The sequence below is a fragment of the Panthera tigris genome, chromosome B3, assembly GCF_018350195.1.
Source record: "Panthera tigris isolate Pti1 chromosome B3, P.tigris_Pti1_mat1.1, whole genome shotgun sequence".
NCBI classification, from domain to species: domain Eukaryota; kingdom Metazoa; phylum Chordata; class Mammalia; order Carnivora; family Felidae; genus Panthera; species Panthera tigris.
Window position 1 is genome coordinate 141,602,148 of NC_056665.1, and position 20,071 is coordinate 141,622,218.

General features: G+C 46.6%; 1 protein-coding gene across 3 annotated transcripts in view; it reads left to right on the forward strand.

Moving 5' to 3' along the window:
* The window catches only part of YY1 (YY1 transcription factor), a 33,107-nt gene that overhangs the window by 1,746 nt on the left and 11,290 nt on the right, over positions 1–20,071 (forward strand). For all 3 annotated transcript variants that reach the window (XR_006219087.1, XR_006219088.1, XM_042990519.1), the window contains exon 2: positions 15,206–15,368. Coding sequence is in view for 1 of the 3 variants with exons in the window: in XM_042990519.1 (XP_042846453.1) it covers positions 15,206–15,368 (163 nt within the window). In the remaining 2 variants the exon portion in view is untranslated. The remainder of the gene's footprint in view (positions 1–15,205; positions 15,369–20,071) is intronic.

Consider the following 20,071-nt stretch of genomic DNA (forward strand, 5'->3'; position numbering starts at 1 on the left):
CGTGTTGATTTTTTTTTTTTTTTTTTTTTTTTTTAACTTTATAACCATGGAAAAGCTGGCTTTTTCTCCGGTGGGCATCTTGTTCTTTTTTTCACACGCTATCTAGTTAAATTGCCGGGATAGTAACTACACTGAGAATGATCCTGCCATGGCTAGTTAATTTTCTATTTGTGAAGACCGTCACACGTAGTACCAAGTTTGTGTTGTAGAATCCTTCTCCCAGGATTACTTTACCGCTGTCTCATAAATTCTCAGAATTGGACGGAGCCTCCAAGCGCGATGACCCTTGAGTATTAAAAGATCGTTAACAATTGAGAGGAACAAATGAAGCGCGAGGTGAAAAGGCCGGTAGGGAAGGCTGGTCTGGTTGTAGCTCCTGCAAGCCCCGAGCCGAGCTAGCTAACCTCGGACGGATCTGGGACTCCGAGGACCGAGCAAAGGGATCCGAGTTGCTGCCAGAATTCGATAGCAGGTATTAATAGGCGCTGCTGTTCTGGATTTCAGAGTGTCTTGTGGAGGTCTTAGGAGTTTGGGCTTAGTCGGAGGTACCTGTTTAAGTGAGACCTGTCCACCAACTTACTTGATGGTTGTCAGAGCACCTTCTGTAGATTCTGGTGGCTTAAGAATGAGCGCATGTACACCGATCGTGTGGAAACTAAAAGCCGTGTTTTTCCATTAATATGAATTCTTACTGAATTTTGCTGGAATCAGGATACTATTTGAAATTAGGTATTAGATACCTAAAGATACGCCCACCACATAAAAGTAAATTTACTTTTTCTCACAGTGAGGACATGTTGGTTTTACAGGAATTTAGAAAACCAGGGCGTTATATATTCTGTCCTTGATCTTACCAAGTTGCTTACCCGCTTTCCCATACCCAGAAAACTTGATAATGGAGGCTTTACTTGATGAAGTGATGCCTATCAAGTCAGCCAGTGGGGCGGGGGGTGGGGGGGCATTTGAGGGGCCTGACTAATGGGAGGTAATTTACAATTAAGTCAGCGTTGAAAAGTCATTATTTCCCCTGTAAGTGGCTGCTTACAGAGTTGAACAGTTTGGGGTTATTTTAATGCCCATTTCCTTGCAGAGTTAGTTGTCTGCATAGCAGAGTACTCTACATAAAGCTGATTATAAATATTTGATGGCAATAACATAGTATGGCCTGTTTCCTCAGACATGTTTTGTGGTAAGCTATCCCTCTTCCTTGTCCTTGTGGTTTGGAATTAACACCAAAGAGACGCTAAATAGTTTGTGATTAACTGTGCACGTCCCAAGTACAGATTCTGAATATAGTGTAATCTTTGGAACTGATATAAGGAGATAATTGATAGTAGGTGAAGAAATCAAAGCAGGTTCACTGTTAGGCTGAATTTCTACGTGTCTGTGTGCTGACTGGTAGGCAATATGCTCAGTGCTTTCACCACCAAATCTCATTTGATCCCAGGCATGAGAGTTTTAACTACAGTGTGGTTTCATGAAAAGTCCTTTAGATTGGAAATGAGCTGTGACGTGACAGTTTTGCCCAAGTCCAAGCTTAGTTACGTGAAGTCTTCATAAAAATAATTGTACACAGGGTATTCTCAGAGCTCTAGTTATTCGCTAGTACCTCTTAGTTAAAAAAAAAAAAAAAAAAAAAAAAGTGGAGCCAGCATGTTTGTGGAAGCCAAATCTGGATTTTATGGGTTTCTGTTGCTTGTATGCCGTCTTACTTTAATTTCCCACAGAGTAACAACAATCTGTGTGATTGGCATCTTTTTAATGGAGTGACAGCAAAGGAATCTACTGGTTCTATACTAGAGTAGTTTTAGACTTGAAAGGTCCTTAGAAATCAACTTTTTTGTTTCCTCTTTTAACTGGTGTAATTCACTTGGGCACAGTTCAGTGGCTTCCACTATACTCACCAGGTTGTACAGCCATCACCGCTAGCTAACTCCAGAATATTTCCATCATCCCAGAAAGAAACCCCATTAGCAATCACTCCCAGTTTTCCTCTGCCCCCCCTGCCCCCCAGGCCCTGGCAACCACTAATCTACTTTGTGTTTCTCTGGATTTGTCCATTCTGGACATTTCATTTAAATGGAATCCTACATTCTGTGGTCTCGTGTGTCTGACTTAGTCTGTTTTCAAGTTTCATCCACATTGTAGAACGTATTTTATTCCTTTTTAAGGCTGAATAGTTTTCCATTGTGTAGATACTAGAGCAGGACCTGCTTAAATTTGCAGATGAGAAGATGTAGGCCCAGTAAGGCTACATAACGCTATGTATGTTTCAGTATTTCATCTCTCTTCAGTTGTGTCTTGAACATCCTTAATCCATTGCTCTAAGGCGGTGTTTACTTTTGTTTTTTTTTTTCCCCTGGCAGTATGACTAATGAACATTGCCATGTTGCTAGATTTAGGGCACAGTCTGAGATGTCTATTTTTCCCTAAATTGTCATCATTATTGTATGGGAGTGACATCCTATTTTATAGAGCTTACTGTATGCTAAACCACTTAATCATTGGGCCGAATAGGGAAGCTCATGATAAAAGCTGAGTATTTAAGACATTTAGTGTTGAGAAAAGACTAAGAAGGCTTTAAAATCTTGAGGTTTCGGGTATGCAGAAATTATGACCTTCACTCAAGGCTGTTGGTATTTTAATTATCTTATGTTAGACCAAATATAGAAGTGCTTTGTACTGGATTGAGTAAAACATCTAAGACTCGAAAACCGTTGATGTTAAAATCAGTAGATAGAAAGTTGGAAAGTATTTAATTTTCTCTCAGTTCTACATGTTAAGAAGTTCAGGTTTGCTAAAAGTTACTAGTCCTGACCATTTGCCACTCCTGTGGGTTTTCCACCTCGTCCTTTTTTATCTGCTGTTTATCTTTAACTGAGATGCTGTGCATAGAAATTCCCATGGAGCCAAGCTAGGGAAGCCCTCCAAAGTGATCTTGTCAACCTTGCGACCTACATAGGGCAGGTGAAGTCACGGATCCTGATTCCTGACCTGGTAGTCCTGAAAGCCTGGCTTGCTGGCACAGACTGTCCCCAGGTTACTCGCCTTTCCTTTTCCTCCCACTGTCAACCGCTGACTCCCCCTGGTGGGAAAGGAAAAGTCTGTATCAGGAAAAGGTCGGTACCTACAACTAGCATTTTAGGCTCTTGAAAGAGAATAAATGAAGTAATAATTTAGAAAACGTACGCTAGACTCCTGGACAGATACTTACAAAAGGCTTTTTATTTTTTGTTGTTGTTGAAGTCTGCTTAGTAAGGTGGGTTGGTTTTAAGGCTGAGACATTTAGGGCCTGTTATGAGTATAAACAATTATTAGAATGAACATTTCTTAAGCTCTGCATTCCTGTGTTAACCCCTGATCCGCTCTTCCCGGGGGACCATTCTCTGAACTCTGCTTTTACTCCTTCCCATACATGTAGGACCTAAAAATGAAAACTTACAATTTTTACATCTGAATATTTACCAGTGGGTTGTATTCTATAGTATTGTTGGGTAAACATTCAAATCTCGTATTTTAAAATTTGGCATCTGAAACACTGTTTGGAGGTTGACGGTAATAATTTCATTACGGTTCGTGGAACATTAGGAAGATGTGCTGCGTAGGTTTGGAAGTTAGTTGACTGTACTGTATGAGTTGGTACTTGTCTATGTGTGGGGGACTTAATGACACAGGAGAACCGTTTCCTATTCCTGAGTACCTTATGTTAGTAGGTCCTGTTCTGTTTAACTTTGTGGGTAATTATCAATAATAGCAAGCCTGGGTTTCTGGGAATCATTAGTAACAAGCATCAGATTTCCTCTTTAGAGGGCACTGACCAAAGTATCTTCGTTGGAATCTTAACGTCTGACCTTGGTTTCTTTGTCAAATGACTTAGAGTTGGGGGATCCCTAACAGCATTTTCAGTTCCTTTAGAACAAAGAAATTCTACTTTCTGAACTCCTGCATGACAGTAGGGAGATACACTCACTTTCTTAAAGCAGAACTCTAATTTTAAAGTGATCTGGTGAATGAGGTATTAGGAACTTGAGTAAAATTCTTTTTTTCTTCCTACTTTTTTTTTCTTAAGTTCATTCATTTATTTTGAGAGAGAGGGAGAGAGAGAACACGCGCGCGCACGTTCATGCCTGTGAGCAGGGGAGAGGGAGAGAGAATCCGAAGCAGGCTCTGTACCGTCAGCTCAGAGCCCGATGTGGGGCTGGAACTCACCAACTATGAGATTATGACTTGAGCTTAACCAGCTGAGCCACCCAGCTTCCCCAATGAATAAAAAAAAAATTTGAGAGGTATTTTTTTTTTTTTTTTTCTTTTTTTTTTTTTTTGGAGTGAGAGAGAGAGCAAGCGAGCAGGGCAGGGGCAGAGAGAGGGAGACACAGAATCCGAAGCAGGCTCCAGGCTCTGAGTTGTCAACACAAAACCCAATGCTGGGCCCCATCCCACGAACCATGAGATCGTGACCTGAGCCAGAGTTAGACTCTTAACCGACCGAGCCACCCTGGTGGCTTAGTCAGAGTGCCCTTAGAGTGCCCCTGACTAAAATTCTTAATAACCATGAAATCACTTTGGTCTTACACAGTGGTCTCAGATACAATTAAACATGAAGACAATGTAAATAGTTGCGATGGACTCTTTTTTTCTTGGGTAAACGATTTCCCTTGAACGTAAGAAGTGTGCAGTAGGGAAGGAGCCTGCTATAGGCGTGCTGGAAGCACTTCTGTTGGAACCTGGACCACGTCTCTTGTGGTGGTGGTGGTGGTCCCCCCCACCCATTTTTTTTTTTTTAATTTTTTTTTTTTTAACATTTATTTATTTTTGAGACAGAGAGAGACAGAGCATGAACGGGGGGAGAGGCAGAGAGAGAGGGAGACACAGAATCGGAAGCAGGCTCCAGGCTCTGGGCCATCAGCCCAGAGCCCGACGCGGGGCTCGAACTCACGGACCGCGAGATCGTGACCCGAGCCGAAGTCGGACGCTCAACCGACTGAGCCACCCAGGCACCCCTCACCCTTTTTTTTTTTTTAATGTTTATTTATTTTTGAGAGAGAGAGAGACAGAGACCAAGTGCGAGGGGGAGAGGGGGAGAGAGAAAGGGAGATACAGAATCCCAAGCAGGCTCTGAGCTGTCAGTGCAGAGCCTGACGTGGGGCTCGAACCCACCAATGGTGAGATCGTGACCTGAGCCGAAGTCGGATGCATAACTGACTGAGCCACCCAGGCGCCCCGGACCCTGTTTCTTCTAGGAGAGTCACAAAGTACAGAATTTCTGGTACCTCACAGCCTTTTTGTGGGTCTCCACTCCATCCTCCCTTTTCCTTCTAGGTCTTCTAGCTCATAAGCACCCAAAAGCCTTGAGGGATGGGAGCCGCAGCCACTTCTCCAAATTGACAATTGGCTTTTCATTTCTTGTTTTGTTGGTAACTCACTCACAGTTGGTGCTAGTGCTGATGGCTCCTGTATTAATCTTAACAAGGACTATGTGCAGACTTCTGGATTTCACCTCTGGGGATCTAGGCACACACTATCTATACCTTTCTGAATTTTCTAAGACTTAAATCAGATGGCTTCATTCACTCCCCTGCTTTAAAACCCTTCCAGCTCAACCGTGTGAATATATTTAATGCAACCAAACTGTAGACTTTAAAATGGTTACAGTGGGGTACCCGGGTGGCCCAGTCGTGAGTCTGTGAGTTCGAGCCCCATGTCAGGCTTTGTGCTGACAGCTCGGTGCCTGGAGCCTGCTTTGGATTCTGTGTCTCCCTCTCTCTCTGCCCCTCCCCCTCTCATGCTCTCTGTCTCTCTCTGTCTCAAAAATAAATGAACATTTAAAAAAAATGTTTAATGGTTTGGTAAGTATGTTTGTGTTTACACACACACGCACACATGTCCTGCAGATTCTCATCACGCTGCTTAAAGCCCAAACTCCTTATGATGAGACCACACATGATCGGGCCCGTGCTTTCCTTTCCTGCTTCCTCTCCCTTTATGCTCCAGCCATACCAGCCTTCTTTCCGTTCCTCGAACTTGTTCCTTTGCTCTTACCTCTGCTTCCAGTGCGGGGACCCCACATGTTCCACATTCTTGTGTTGCGTTGTTTTTCACATTTCAGCTCTGAGGCCTTCCTGGTCCTCCACTCTGACTCTCCTAATTCTGTTTGAGTCTCTTTGGAGCACTATCTGAAATTATCTTGCTTTTTTCTTTAACTTGCTTCTGTCTGCTTCCTCTAGAGAGTAAGTTTGGGGCCTGTAACCCTGCAGCCTTAGTATAACACTAGGCGTATAGAAGGTTCTTGGTAAATAACTGAGTGCATGGAAATTGCACAGTAAGGTAGAATCATGGCCTAGAGACCAGAATACCATCATCATCCATGACTGCATAGGTGGAAAAGAAGCATGAAGGGTGAGGCGAGGGCAGAGGAGTGTTCCCTTTTTAGGAAAGGCGTGGACTTCAGTCAATCCTACTTTCAAATCCTAGGCCTGCCGCTTAACTATGCTTCTTCCAGTACATGACTTTACATTTCTGAGGCTTATTTCTTAGACCAAAGACACGGGGTTAATATCTTCAAGGTTTTGTTTGCCTTGAGGAATATGGCAGTTGCAGCATGAAGCCAGGTATGCAGTAAATGACAATATCCTGTCTTTGTCTATTAGTGGGGAAGGAGTGGAAACAGCCTGTGAGTGATTTCTGCCTGTTGCTTAGCACTGGATCTCAAATAGCTAGCGCTCCCCCCTTTCCCCAGCGAAGGTTTGGGTGATAGCAGTGGTCAGTCGATAATGTCGTTTTTGTCGTAAGTCACGTCGAAGGGTCAGACCAGAGTTGACGACCTGAGATGAAAGGTGTGGAGGAACAAGATCTAGCCAACCTGGGTAAATAAGTAAGTGGGTAAATACACGTGTGCCTTGGTGAAAATAGAAAATCAGGATCCCAGGGGGAAAAAGGAAGCCTCAGGGCCAACCCTCATGAGCTCCCTGTGGGTCAAGGTGGAAAGGGAAACAGTGCTACTGCTGATCTAAGATGAGGAAAGCTTCCAGAGAAGTCCAGCCTTTCTGAGGACTGAATTCTAAAGCACTGCTTGTACATGAAGAGGCCCACTGAGTGATGATGTGCAGCTTCCAAACCAGCTTGGTGTCCAGAATTTCACGTGGTGTTTTAGGACAGGTGAAGACTTAAAATGTAAGCTAATTGAAGGCGATTCTGGATTTTCCACGGCCTTTCCGTGCATACTCCAGTTGAACAGAAGTTCACCATTCTTTAAAAAATCATCAAGCGTAGGACCTACTATTATTCCCCTTACACCCAGGAGGGTCGGGGACGTGGGATGGTGTTTGGGCTCCCTCCTTGCTGTGCTCCAGACATAGTGGCTGCCATTTAAAGCTTTCCCTGGCTTCAGCCTTAGAGATGGTCTGTCTTTTTTTTCAGAAACGAGGAAAGCAAGTAAGGCTTAGTAACAGGAATGAAAGGTCTCTTGCAGGAAAGAGGCTTGGGCTTTGGAGAGCAGACTGGATGTAGATGGAGGGTGAGAGGTGGGCAAAGCTACAAGTTTGTAGCTACCACGTAGCTTTTCTTGCACATTGACATTGAATAACTTGTTGTGAGAGGGCTGGTTTGGTTGGAGTGGGAGGGCAGGTGAGTCTCCACGGGGTTTTTTTTTTTTGTGTCTTTGTTTTTTTTTTTCTTCTAAAGAAAGGGCACGTACTTGAGCAGGGAAGAGGGGCAGAGAGTGAATTTTTAAAAAAATTTGTTAACGTTTATTCAGTTTTGAGAGACAGCATGAGTGGGGGAGGGACAGAGAGAGAGGGGAGATGCAGAATCCAAAGTGGGCTCCAGGCTCTGAGTTGTCAGTGCAGAGCTCCATGTGGGGCGCAAACCGATGAACCATGAGATCGTGACTTGGGCGGAAGTTGGCCGCTTAACAGACTGAGCTACCTAGGCACCCCTGGATGGGGGAGGGAGGAGAGCAGAGAGAGAGACACAGACAGACAGACAGACAGAGACAGACACTTACGAAGGCTTCACACTCAGCCCAGAGCCTGACTCAGGGCTTGAGCCCATGATCCTGGGATCATGATATGAGCAGAAATCAAGAGTCAGACACTCAACCTACCAAGCCACCCACCCAAGTGCCCAAGCTCCACTTTTTACACCTCTTACCTGGACCTAGGACCTGTAGAGTGCTTCCAGCCTTTCCAAATATTTAGCTACTTAATCCTGTCCTTTTTTTTTTTTTTTTTTAAATATATTTGAGTCTTTATTCAAAGTTTTTTTTTTTTTTTTTTTTTTTTTTTTTAAGTACTATCTACTCCCCCACCGTGGGACTCGAACTCACTGCCCCAAGAGAGAGTCACGTGCTCCACTGACTGAGCTGCTAGCCAGGGCCCCAGTCCTACTATTTGTAAATTATTTTGAGTCTCTTTGCTTTGCCTCTCAAACTAGGATGGGAGTGATGAGTGCTTTGGTGATGTAGAAGAAAACTGAGCAGTTGGGAGGTAGGGTTAGGACAGAGGTGTATTTATAGGTATTTATATAAGTTCCCTCTTATCTGTGGGGGTGCATTCCAAGACCCCCAGCGGAGGCCTGAAACCACGCATGCCTAAAACTACTGATGAAGAGTAACTAATGATAGAACAGTTACAACCTTTGGCTGTAATAAAAGTTATGTGGATGTGGTTTCTGTCTTAAAATGTCTCACAGGGGGCGCCTGGGTGGCTCAGTGAGTTGAGCGTCCGACTCTTGATTTGGGCTCAGGTCATGATCCCAGGATTGTGGGGATTGAGCCCCACGTAGCGCTCTGTGCTGACGGTGTGAATCTTGCTTGAGATTCTCTCCCTCTCCCTCTGCCCCTCCACCCCCTCTAAAATTAAAAAAAAAAAACAAAACGTCTGTGACTGTCTGTGGTGGTACTGTACTCGTCCTTTATTTATTTATTTTTTTTAACTATTTATTTATTTTTGAGGGGCAGAGAGAGAGGGAAACAGAGAATCCGATGCAGGCTGCAGTCTCTGACCCGTCAGCACAGAGCCCGATGCAGGACTCGAACTCACAAACTGCGAGATCATGACCTGAGCCGAAGTCAGATGCTTAACTGACTGAGCCACCCAGGCGTCCCTCACCCTTCTTACAATGGTGTGAGATGATGAAAGGCGTGTCTGAGGAGCAGATGAGGAGAGGGACCCAGGGCATGAGCCACAGTGTGAGGCTACCCTTGGCCCTTTGACCAAACCTCGGGAAGATCATCTGCTTCCAAGCCATTTGAATACAAAGTGTGTACCCCATTTACGGGTGGAATTGGCTAGATTTTGTTTTTTCTTCCCTTCCATCTTAGGTCAGTTTACTTCATTCTGTCGGTTGTAGGTCATATGCGGGTGGCCACCGTTCATGGGTGCTGGAGTAACCTGATCCCAGTTTCGACTGGAAGTTCTCATTACGCCTTTTCCTACCACACTACCCCCCTTTGAAGCAGTGACCTGTGTTCTCCGCTTTTTCCAAATAGGAACTGTGAAATTTGGCTTTAATTTGCTTTTTTTGTGCAGTTGTGTTCTGGTTCTCAGGATTCTAAATTTAAATCAAACCCGTTATAGAGACTCACTGTGGTGAGACTTCGCTTGCCTCCCTGAAACCGTGCAGAGAGAATTAGCTAAGTCCCGCCTTCAGGGAACACTCCAGAGGGGCATCTATATGTGCAGCAATTTGTAGAGGAGATTTAGATATTTTTGCTTCGTGAATCTGCTTGGCCCAGGTGTGTATTTGATGTTACACACCAGCCAGTAGGCATCCGTAACATACTTGACATTCAGAGCAGATCAGTTAATACTTTCCCCCTCCACAGGGCAAACCTGTTTCAGTAGTAATTATGAAATGAAACATTAAAATAGTGGCCAGTGCAGAGAGTGAATTTTTTCTTTATTTGAATACATAACAGCAAAACATTTTTTAATAAAACCGTACAAAAAGAAATAATACATTTCACTAATGTGTTTTTTGAACTAAGGGGCAAACACATATGTACTTACTGCCTGTAAATGTATTATATCATAAATTTATAGTTGGCAAAAACTCCCCAAAGTTTTCTTTTGCAAAAATGAGATTAAATGACCAGAAAATAGCAGACATTGACATTCTTTGATCTGTTGCATTAGTGTGTGTCCAGTTCTTGGAGAAAGTGAGGCAGACATTGTCTTTGATTTCTCGGACCATAAAACCTAGCGTCTTTTGTCATTTCTGTAGCAGCTTTTTTTTTTTAATGTGATTTTTTTTCTATATAAATAGTTTATTTCCTGACATTTTGTTGTTTAATCCTTAATGGCCCTTTTGATGATTTCTGTGTGCTGGTGGTCTTCAAGGAGTTTAGCAAGTTAACTTTCGTGTAATGCTCTTTACTAAGGAATAAGTAACAAACGTAATAACATGAAGTTTAAATACATATTATGAAAGCATACAGCAATTATTTAGAAAGACCCAACAAAAGATCTTACGAGGCCAGAATATTGTCACTGACACTGTTGAGAACTGCAGGTGTAGAGTGGTCATCAAAAGCAGATTGTCTTTAATCCGTGTGATTGTGGTCTGCAACACGCGCAGACCACGTGGTTATTGTCTATATTCGGTACAGACTGCCTTGACTGTGTGTCACTTTCACTTGGTAAGTGACTGAGTACAATGCTCGCGAGACAAAGCTAGTTTTCTTCCTGCATCTGGGCAGAATTCCTTAGGTCTCCTTTGCAAAAACGTCTTCCTCATTCACTGAATGTTGAAATCACTCAGATGTTCATTCTGAGCCATCTCCTCTCTCTGTTTTCTCCAATAGATAGTATTATAATAGATTTCTCTGGCTTTTTTTTAATTTATTTAAAAAAAAATTTTTTTTTTAATATTTATTTATTTTTGAGAGACAGAGTGAGACAAAGTGAGACTGGGGGAGGGGCAGAGAGAGAGGGAGAGACAGAATCGGAAACAGGCTTCAGGCTCTGAGCTGTCAGCACAGAGCCTGACGCGGGGCTCGAACCCACAGACTGTGAGATCATGACCTGAGCCGAAGTCGGACGCTCAACCGACCGAGCCACCCCGGCGCCCCATATTTCTCTGGCTTTAAACTCCGTCCACATGCCAATAATGTGCATGTAGTTCTCTTAGCTTTGATTTCTTTTATCCTCACATCTGCATATCCTAGTATCTCCTTGAAGTCTGTCCACTAGGTGTCTCACAGATACCTCAGATTAAAGCAGAATTCCAGGTCCTCTGTACACGTCTTTCCCCCATCATTCTCTAACTTGGCTGATGGCATCCTCCCAGAAATGCAAGCAAGAGACTCAGAAGGCCTGCTTAACATCCTTAACGACCCCCACCCACCCATCTGATTCATAACCCAGGCATGTGTAGTCCTCCTCCAAAATAAAACTTGAATGGGTGGCTCATGTAGTTAAGCATCTGACTTCAGCTTAGGTCACGATCTCACCTTCATGGGTTCGAGCCCCACGTAGGTGGCATATGTGCACACCGTTCATAGCATTATTCACAGCAGCCAAAAGGTGGAACCAACTCATGTGTCCATCAGTAGATGGATGGATAAACAAAATGTGTGTACGCACGGGAATATTGTTCGGCCATGAAAAAGAATGGGATTTTTGTATATGCTGTAACATGGATGGACTTTGAAAACATTGTGCTCAGTGAAAACACCAGATGTGGAAGGACAGATACTGTTCGATTCCATTTATAGAAGATATCTGGAGGGGCGCCTGGGTGCCTCAGTCAGTTGAGTGTCTAACTCTAGATTTCGGCTCAGGTTCACAATCCCAGGGTTGTGGGATCAAGCCCTGCATCCTGCTCTGCACTGAGTGTGGAGCCTGCTTAAGATTCTCATTCCCTCCCCCCCACTCCTTCCCTCTCCCCCTCTTCTTCCTCCCCTCCCCGCTCACTCTTGCTCTCTCTCCTGCTCTCCAAAATAAAATCAAAATAAAAACTTCCAAAAAAGTTACCTGGGATAGGCAAATTTGTAGAAACAGGAAGTAGAATAGAGGTTACCGGGGGAAGGGGGCAGTTACTGTTAATGGGCACCAAGTTTCTGTTGGGGATGATGAAATTTCAGGTATACATAGTAGTGATATATAATGTAAATATATGCATGTATATTGAGTGTGAATATACCTACTGCCACTGATTGCACATTTATGGTGGATAAATTGGTTACAGTGGTTAAAATGGTTACATTTACAGATGACTAAAATGATCAACATTATATTAGTGTCTATTTAATGAAAAAGTTTTTTAAAAAAATAAAAAGGAAACCATGAAAATGGGAGTGGGGGAGGCTGGCAGGGTGGGTTTGGCTCACTGGCTGTACTTGGGGATTGTAAAACTCGCCAGTCTCTACTTACACTCATTTCATGCATGTTTTGATTGTAGTTCTTAGTGATGTCAGTGACTGTTTTCTGGGCCCTTTGATGTTCTTCAGTGTTCGAGCTGAGAACCAAGTCTGGAGCCTGAGGAAGCATTTCCTCGTTTGACTTGTTTGCGTCCCCCCACAATTCAGACGTTAAAGTCCCCCAGTGTGATCTTATTTGGAGGTGAGGCCTTTGGGAGGTAATTAGGTTATGAGGTGGAGGCCTCACGATGGGATTGGTGCCCTTGCAAGAAGGGCCACGAAAGAGATGATGGCCATCTCTGCCACGTGACAGCAAGAAGGCTGTTTGCCAGCCGGCAAGAGCGCCCTCACCAGGAACTGAATTGGCTGACGCCTCGATCTGCAGAACCGTGAGCAATAAACACCTGTGTAAGCCTCGCAGTCTGTGGTAGTTGTGCTGCAGCGGCCGCAACCAGGACGGCTCTCTCTCTAGAATAGAAGTTCCGTGAGGGCAGAGGCTTTGGTTTCCGGGGCCTTGGAACGGTGCCAGGGGCATAGGGAGGCCTCAGTTGATGTGTGTTGAACCGTGCAAGGAATGATTCAGCCTGTGACCCTTTAATCCAGGAGCCGAGCTGGCCGGCCACCTTCTGCCCTAGCCTCTCCCGATCAGTAGCTTCCTCAGAGCAGCGGTGATCGTCAGCCTTGCTAGCATCCTTGTAACAGGAGCGCAGAACGTCCGTAAGAAACATAGCTCTCCTGCCCTTCAGAGCATTTCTGTAGCACCCGAAAGTTGATGGAGAAGTTGTGCCTCCATTGGAAGATTGGAAGGTGAAGGAGCGAGGACAGTGCTGGGAAGAAGTTAAAGAATCCGGTTGCAGTGCAGAGTCCTACCTAGCTTTCGAGCTTAGGATCATTGACCACGTCGCCTGGCCTTCCTGAAGGCATGCAGCTATTTTTGCCCTAGGCTGCTTTGTCTGTAAAGAGGTAACCTGGGATATGTTGTCGAGATCATTCTCGGTCCGAACAACAGGCGTTTGGGCCTAACAGTGAAGTATACACATCTGAGAGTTAGGCTTCCCTGGGTTCACACCTGCCCCTTACTGGACTAGTTATCCCTGAGCCGGCTGCTTAGCGTCTCGGTGCCTCAGCCTTTTCTCCTGGAACGTGAACGACCTCATTTGTCCACTTCCAGGGCGATACGTGCTGTAATTAAAACAGTGGCTCCACGTCAACATTCAGTGACATGTTGGCTGCTATTACTATTTTCTGATTCCTTGCAGTGATGAGTAACGTTTTCTAAGATGAAGCGTGGTAGGAGAAGAGAGACGCTTAAAGTTTAAAAGTGTCCTGTTCTGTGCTTTTCATCGCCAGGAGTGACGGAACATGATAATGACCAAAGGAATCGAGTAAAGCTACCCTCTGTCTGCATCTTGCCCACATACCCTGATGTCAGCCGTGTGTTTAAGCAGCTGAACATAGTTGTTCAGCAGTAACAGCAGCTGTAGGGTTTGGTTTGATTTGGTTTTTGGTCTTGTTTTTTAGCTGGTGGAAAGGTAAGAATCGAATAAGCCTGTTTTCACTTTGGAGAGTCCTTTGGTTACAGCTGTTTGTGAAGCATTTTGATGAAGAAGCAGAAATTTTCAGTTAGCAGGCATCTGGGGGCGCCTGGGTGGCTCAGTCGCCTAAGCGTCTGACTTCGGCTCAGGTCACGATCTCGTGGTTCGTGAGTTTGAGCCCCGCGTGGAGCTCTGCGCTGACAGCTCAGAGCCTGGAGCCTGCTTTGGATTCTGTCTCCCCCTCTCTCTCTGTCCCTCCCCCGCTCACACTCAGCATGTCTCTCTCAAAACTAAGTAAACATTAAAAAAAAATGTTAAGTTATACCTCAAGGGTTCACGCCACAGGTGGAAATACATCAACTGTATTTTGTGCATCAGTTGGTCTTTATGGCATACAGGGCATCGTTACAGCAGAGAACGGAATTGGAAGGATGAATTAAGAAATAATGATGGTCGTTGAGGTTTGAGATGAGGGTAGGAGCTACCTTGATGGCCATGGGGCAAGGGGAGAAGACCTTTCAAAAATCAGTAGGATTTGCTATCTGGGATGTAGGATATTAATGACGGGGGTCAGTATTCCTTATTTTTTTAACCTGTTGGACTTGTGACGATAAGCCCTATGAGTAGAGATGTGCATTCTTGGAACGTGTATTTATCAGGAGCCAATTATGTGCAGACTGAAGGCCCTGGGATCAGAACTGACCCCGTCCTCGTGGTCTCGCGGGAGAGGCCGACAAAAAGCATAGTGCTGTCATCCTGAACTTGCATGAGCACAGGCCACGGGGTCGGGGTGAAGGGCTGGGAGTCCTTAGAGGAGCTGAAAGGCCATCAAAGCCGGAGCAAAGAGTACGGGGATAGCAGCGAGAACTGGTGGGGCTGGAGTGGGAGGCGGGAGGCCAGCTTCGGGGCGAAGGCTGGGGCAGGAGCTTCCAGTCCGCGGGGCCGCTTCAGGGGTGCGTGTAGGGTAGACAGAGACCAGAAGTCCGAGAGGTGGAGGGAGGAGAAGCCAGTTCCAGAAGTGGCAGCAGCCCCAGGCAAGTGGAGGCGGAGTCAGGAATGGAGAATATCCCAGACCAGCTGAGACGGCCACACTAGCACAGAGGTTTGGCATCGCAGATTTTGGTGACCTTCAAGCAGAAACGGGATTTCAAGAGATGGAGGAGGAAGCCTGGGTGGCTAAGACACGAGGCTTAGCGGCTGTAAATCAGCCGCGTCAGAAGCTGCTCGCGAAAGCCCTTTTTGTAGTTCTTTAACGTATTTGCCCACGCATACGTTTTTGCTCCACTAAAAATAATCTTCTGGCGTGTTTCAGATGAAAAAAAAGATATTGACCATGAGACAGTGGTTGAAGAGCAGATCATTGGAGAGAACTCCCCTCCTGATTACTCAGAGTATATGACAGGAAAGAAGCTTCCTCCTGGAGGGATACCCGGCATTGACCTCTCAGACCCCAAACAACTGGCGGAATTTGCTAGGTAAGACGGAAGAACTTGCCTTGTTTTTTAATGGTACAAAGTGCTTGAGTGTCGGCAGCTGTGGTTTTGGTGCCTAAGTTACGAGGGCGGTTTGTATTCTGGCTCTAGGGAAACGTCTGAAAACAAAAGCAGTTAGTTTTATTTTGAGTAGGAACTATGCTGTTAGTGTGAGTGGCACCATTTTAGATCCTTGCAGGCAGAGATGCAGCGAATACTTCTTAATTTCATAATTGATAACTGCCCGTGAAAAAACTGCACATAATTTGTTTGGAAGCCGCTGTCTTAACACAACTCCCTCCCCCCACCCCCCCACCCCCCCCCGCCCGGCGTACATTGTAAATTTGAGGGTATCGTGCCGGACCCAGCTGCAGGGGCCCTGGGCTGCTTCTAGACCTGCGCAGCTGGCCACGGGGAAGGCACGTCCGTTCGTACTGCAGCACGCCATCAGTGAAGCTCCCGGGGTTTTGTTAATTAAAGCTGGCGCGAGAGGATGAGATCAAGCATTTTCAGGGCCAGGACCCCCCGTGACCGTCCAAGGTGAGCAGTCAGGACGATCTGAACCCACTGCAGGTTCGTCTTGTCTGAGACGGGCTGGGTTCCCACAGAAGCCTCGGCCGCTTTTCATGTTGTTTATTTTCCAGTGCCGTTTGGCAGTCGTTATGAGGATGTGAGAACACACTCAAAGACAAACTTGTAAATAAAGTGAAAAGAACTCATAAACTCTGGAGCAGAAGGACTACGTCTTTTCCCAACCTGAGGGTGAATGAAGCCTGGAATAGCCAGGAAATTTAGTTAGGCAGGGACAGGAACAGGAAGAGAGAAATCTTTGTGATCCCACACCATCTGGGAACAGAACGGGGCCCTCTCTTTTCTTTCTCCTGAGAGCAGAGGGGAGTAGATAAGAGCTGGAGGCCCTGGAATGTCCTCGTTTCTCCCAGCCCTGCCGAAAACAAGGTGGGTAACCTCCTGCCATTCGGGGCCTCCGTTTCACCACGTGTCAGATGTGTTGTCAAAAAGGGGTTTGTGCCCTTTTGTCCTATCCTGTGAAACTGCAGTTGTGGAGAATCCTACGCGTTAGCTTATTTCTGACCGGTCACGGCTTACCCAGAAAAGTTCAGGCTTCTGTCCTCTTGTTGAGGACACTTTGTCCCGGCTGTTGTCGCCTTCATATTTTAAATACTGGTACGTTACTCAAATATTAACTCCATACTTTCCTCCAAAAACGCAAATAAAAATGGAGTCTGTAGATACATAGTCAGCAATGAGATTAGAGTATTTGGACAGATCTGAGTCCGATTTCTTGCCAGTGTTTAGTATTGTCACGTATTTTTAAAGTTAGTCACGTCTCGTTACTGCACTTGGACTTCAGTGAGGATAGGGGCTGCTCTCTCAGGGGTAGATGTGACACGGAGCATAGGAGTCATGGAAAGCTTGTAGAAGGGGTGGCACGTGATCCGAGCCTTGTAGACGCTCAGATTTGGCGGGCAGACGGGATTTCCTCGGGACTGATGGCTAGTGTGGCATGTGTACAGTGGAAGGTGCGTAGTCAGCCCTCATCCACTATGTGTTCAGAAAAATAGGTTTGGCTGGGAATTCAGATGCTCACAGGGAGACAGTTGGAGTTTAAGAGATCGTTGAGCTCTGTGAGTACTGGGCCAACGTATGTGGACATTTTCAGCGTGAAGCGGGCGGGGGCCAAAGGTGTGTGAACAGTAGAGAAGGGGCTCTGTGATCAGAGGTGGACTTGGAGAGGATTCCGTTTCAGCCGTCTCCAGGCTGGCTTGGTGCAGGTGCAGCCAGCAAGAGGGAGAGGTCACGGAGGCCCGAGCCAGGACTGTGGCGGCCAGACTATGGAAGAATCGATGTGATCAACGTGGCAGGGGATGGTGGAAAAAATTGAGAGCCAGTCCGGCTGTGTGTCTCAGCGAGAAAGGAATCAAAATGGATGTTCAAAGCTTCGCACCTTAGGTGACAGGAGATTGGGAGAGGGTGCCGGTCTGGGGTTCAGGGTCGGCAGTGTTTGGTTTTAGATGCTAATGAGTCATCCCTGTTGGACTCGAGGTGGTTTCAGGAAGTAAGTTAGGGCTAGACTGCTCTGATGCGGGGGGTGAAGCCGGAAGGTGCCTCGGACGGATGTGCCGTGAGAGGGTGGTTGCTGAGAGGAAAGACCGCAGCACAAAGGCTTGGGAAAACCCTGTGCCCGGAGGGCAAGGGAACCAGTGACAGCAGAGAGGGCCCGTTCATGCAGATAGGGGGTGGATTGGGAGAGTAAGGACAGCATCACAGAAGCCTCTGGGCTGGTCAGAAGGTCCGAGAGAGGGACAAATAACATTTCTCTAAGTTCGACATCACGAAGTACTTCAGTGGAGGAGCAGAGGGTAGAGGCAGGGTTTTACGGAGAGAAGGAACCTGGGGCTGGTGAGCAGAACGGTGACCCTCGGCCTTGTTCCCTCTCGCTGACGAATTGGGGTCGCTGATCTGAAAGCTCGGCCCTATACTCAGGAGGCCCGTGTCACTGTTGTGGAGTAGACGTTTCTGCTCGTTTTCATGTGGCCTTGCCTGGGCATCAGGGCTGTCTTCAACCCCACGAAATCCGAATGAGACTGTTCTTCACCAGCAATAATTAGAAGACAATGGAGGCACGTTTTGCGATTTGTGAGGAAAAGTTACTACAAACCTGGAATCCTTGATCCAGCCAAGCTGCCAGTCAAATACCAGGCAAAATAGTGGCGATTTTAGACACGGAAGGATTTGTTTGGTGTTGCACGCACCCTTTCTGGGGGGGTCACCTGCAGATCTACTCCAGCACATCCAAAGAAGCCTTCCTAAAGAATCTGGTGAACAGACAGTCAAGAAGGCAGCTGTGAGGCAGGCTGGAAACACGTTCAACTCAGAATAGAAAGTTGGGTGAGTTGTAAGAGTTTCTTCAGGAAAAGTTGAGTTCATTCCGCAGTGGGAATGGAGAATGGGTAGGAGGGGAAGCCAGGAGGTGTTAGTGGTACGGGAAAGAGTTTTCTAAAAAAGGAAGATGATCAGAAACCCCCTGAAGAGAGAGGCAGTGCTAAGAAAGCCATGGCCTAAAAATGGGCATAAATTTGATAACGTGCAGAGAACGGGTTTGCCCCGACTCTGCAAGTCTCTCCGCGTCCTAAAGCCCCCACGTTGGGCCCCTCGAGCAGGAAATGCGGTCCTAGTGCACAGGTACGTTCTGCAGTAGGCAGTGTGTGTACGTAATCTGAATATAGTGTGTGTTTCTTTGCTAGTGAGCCTGTTAAAGATTTCATTCTGTGTACGGAATAGAATGAGATCTTGCTCTTCCTGACGGCGTATACAAAAGTGGGGGTATACGGTTGGGCGCACGCTCATCCCTGTTGTCCATAGTGTCGTGGAACAGGTCATGTCAAGCCTTCCCAGTCTCTAATTGGACGGTGGCGGTGGTGAGAGATGCTGGAGCCTGGAATGCCCTATTTTGTTAGGTCTTTGCATTTTGAGAATGGGTGTGACCAGCTGCTGAATAGGGTTCTTCAGGGGCCCTGGCACTGGGGACGGGGGCTCTGAAAGCCAAAGACAGAAAGGCACCAAGTTTCCAACTGTCGGTGGCCAGACCCCGTCGTCTTCATTTGTAAAGACCCACAGAACTTGCTCTGCTGGCCTCCCGTCTCTATCCACCTCCACTCTGTGACTCAGCTGTTGGCTTGAGGCGGCGTGTTCGCTGCTTTTCCCTCTCCTGCGTGCGCCCTGGACCTGAAAACTGAGCGAGGAATGGTTCGGGTGCCCTGCCACACCGAGCCTAGAAAACCGGTCAGTGGTAAATTGGTTACACGCGTGGGAGCAAGTATAAGAAATCAGGGCTTTAATTTGAGAGTCCTGGTATTGGGGCGGTGCCTTCGTTCTTTTTGATACTTGAAAAGGTGGTCGGTGGGTGGGACCAGGCAAGTTCCACTTCCTGGTGAAATCAGACAAGCTGTGTGCCCTTTTCATCAACTAAAGTCAGCCCTTGGGAAACCCGTAGTCTAGAACGAGCAGAATTAAGAGCGGTTAGGTCAGTCCCAGCTTGGTCATTTTTGTCGTTGTCCGCTCCCACCCCGAGACTCCTTCATGGGGTCAGCGTAGAGAGGAGATGTGCCAGTGGGGCCGAGAGGACCATCGTGGGAATATGCACCGTCTGCTTCGCTCATCTGTCTGGGGCAGCGGTATTCTCTGCACCGGGAAGGGAGGGGAGCTGCGGCTGTGGGTAGAGCCATGCCCCGGGGGCCTTCCGCCCCAGCCCCACCAGCACGGTCATGGTCACGGTGGGGGTTCTGGTCTGGAGGCGACGAAGCTTGTTTGGCAGCAAACGGGCTGATTTTCATTCAAGAATCGGCTCCTTCAAAAACGCTCCATCTTGGCTTCTGGGGCAATTTAGAACTTTGGCGGTTTCCCCCTGCTGAAAATTGTGCCAGGAAACTCCTGCCGGTTTTGGCCCCGGAGTCCAGGCTTTGCCGGGTTGTTCCCTCCACGTGTGCGGAGTGAGCTGGTGGGAAGCCGGCGGCCAGGCCACCGGGAGCCCGGGCCCCGTTTCTATAACAGAGCGAGAAGCTTCTCTTGTTGGCTGCCTGGCTCCTGCTTGTAATTCGCAATACATTGAAGGCGCCTTTCTGTTTGTGCCATTTTTCTTCAGTCTCTCAGCCCTTCAGTTGAAAACGGGGGCTTAGAGCACCAGA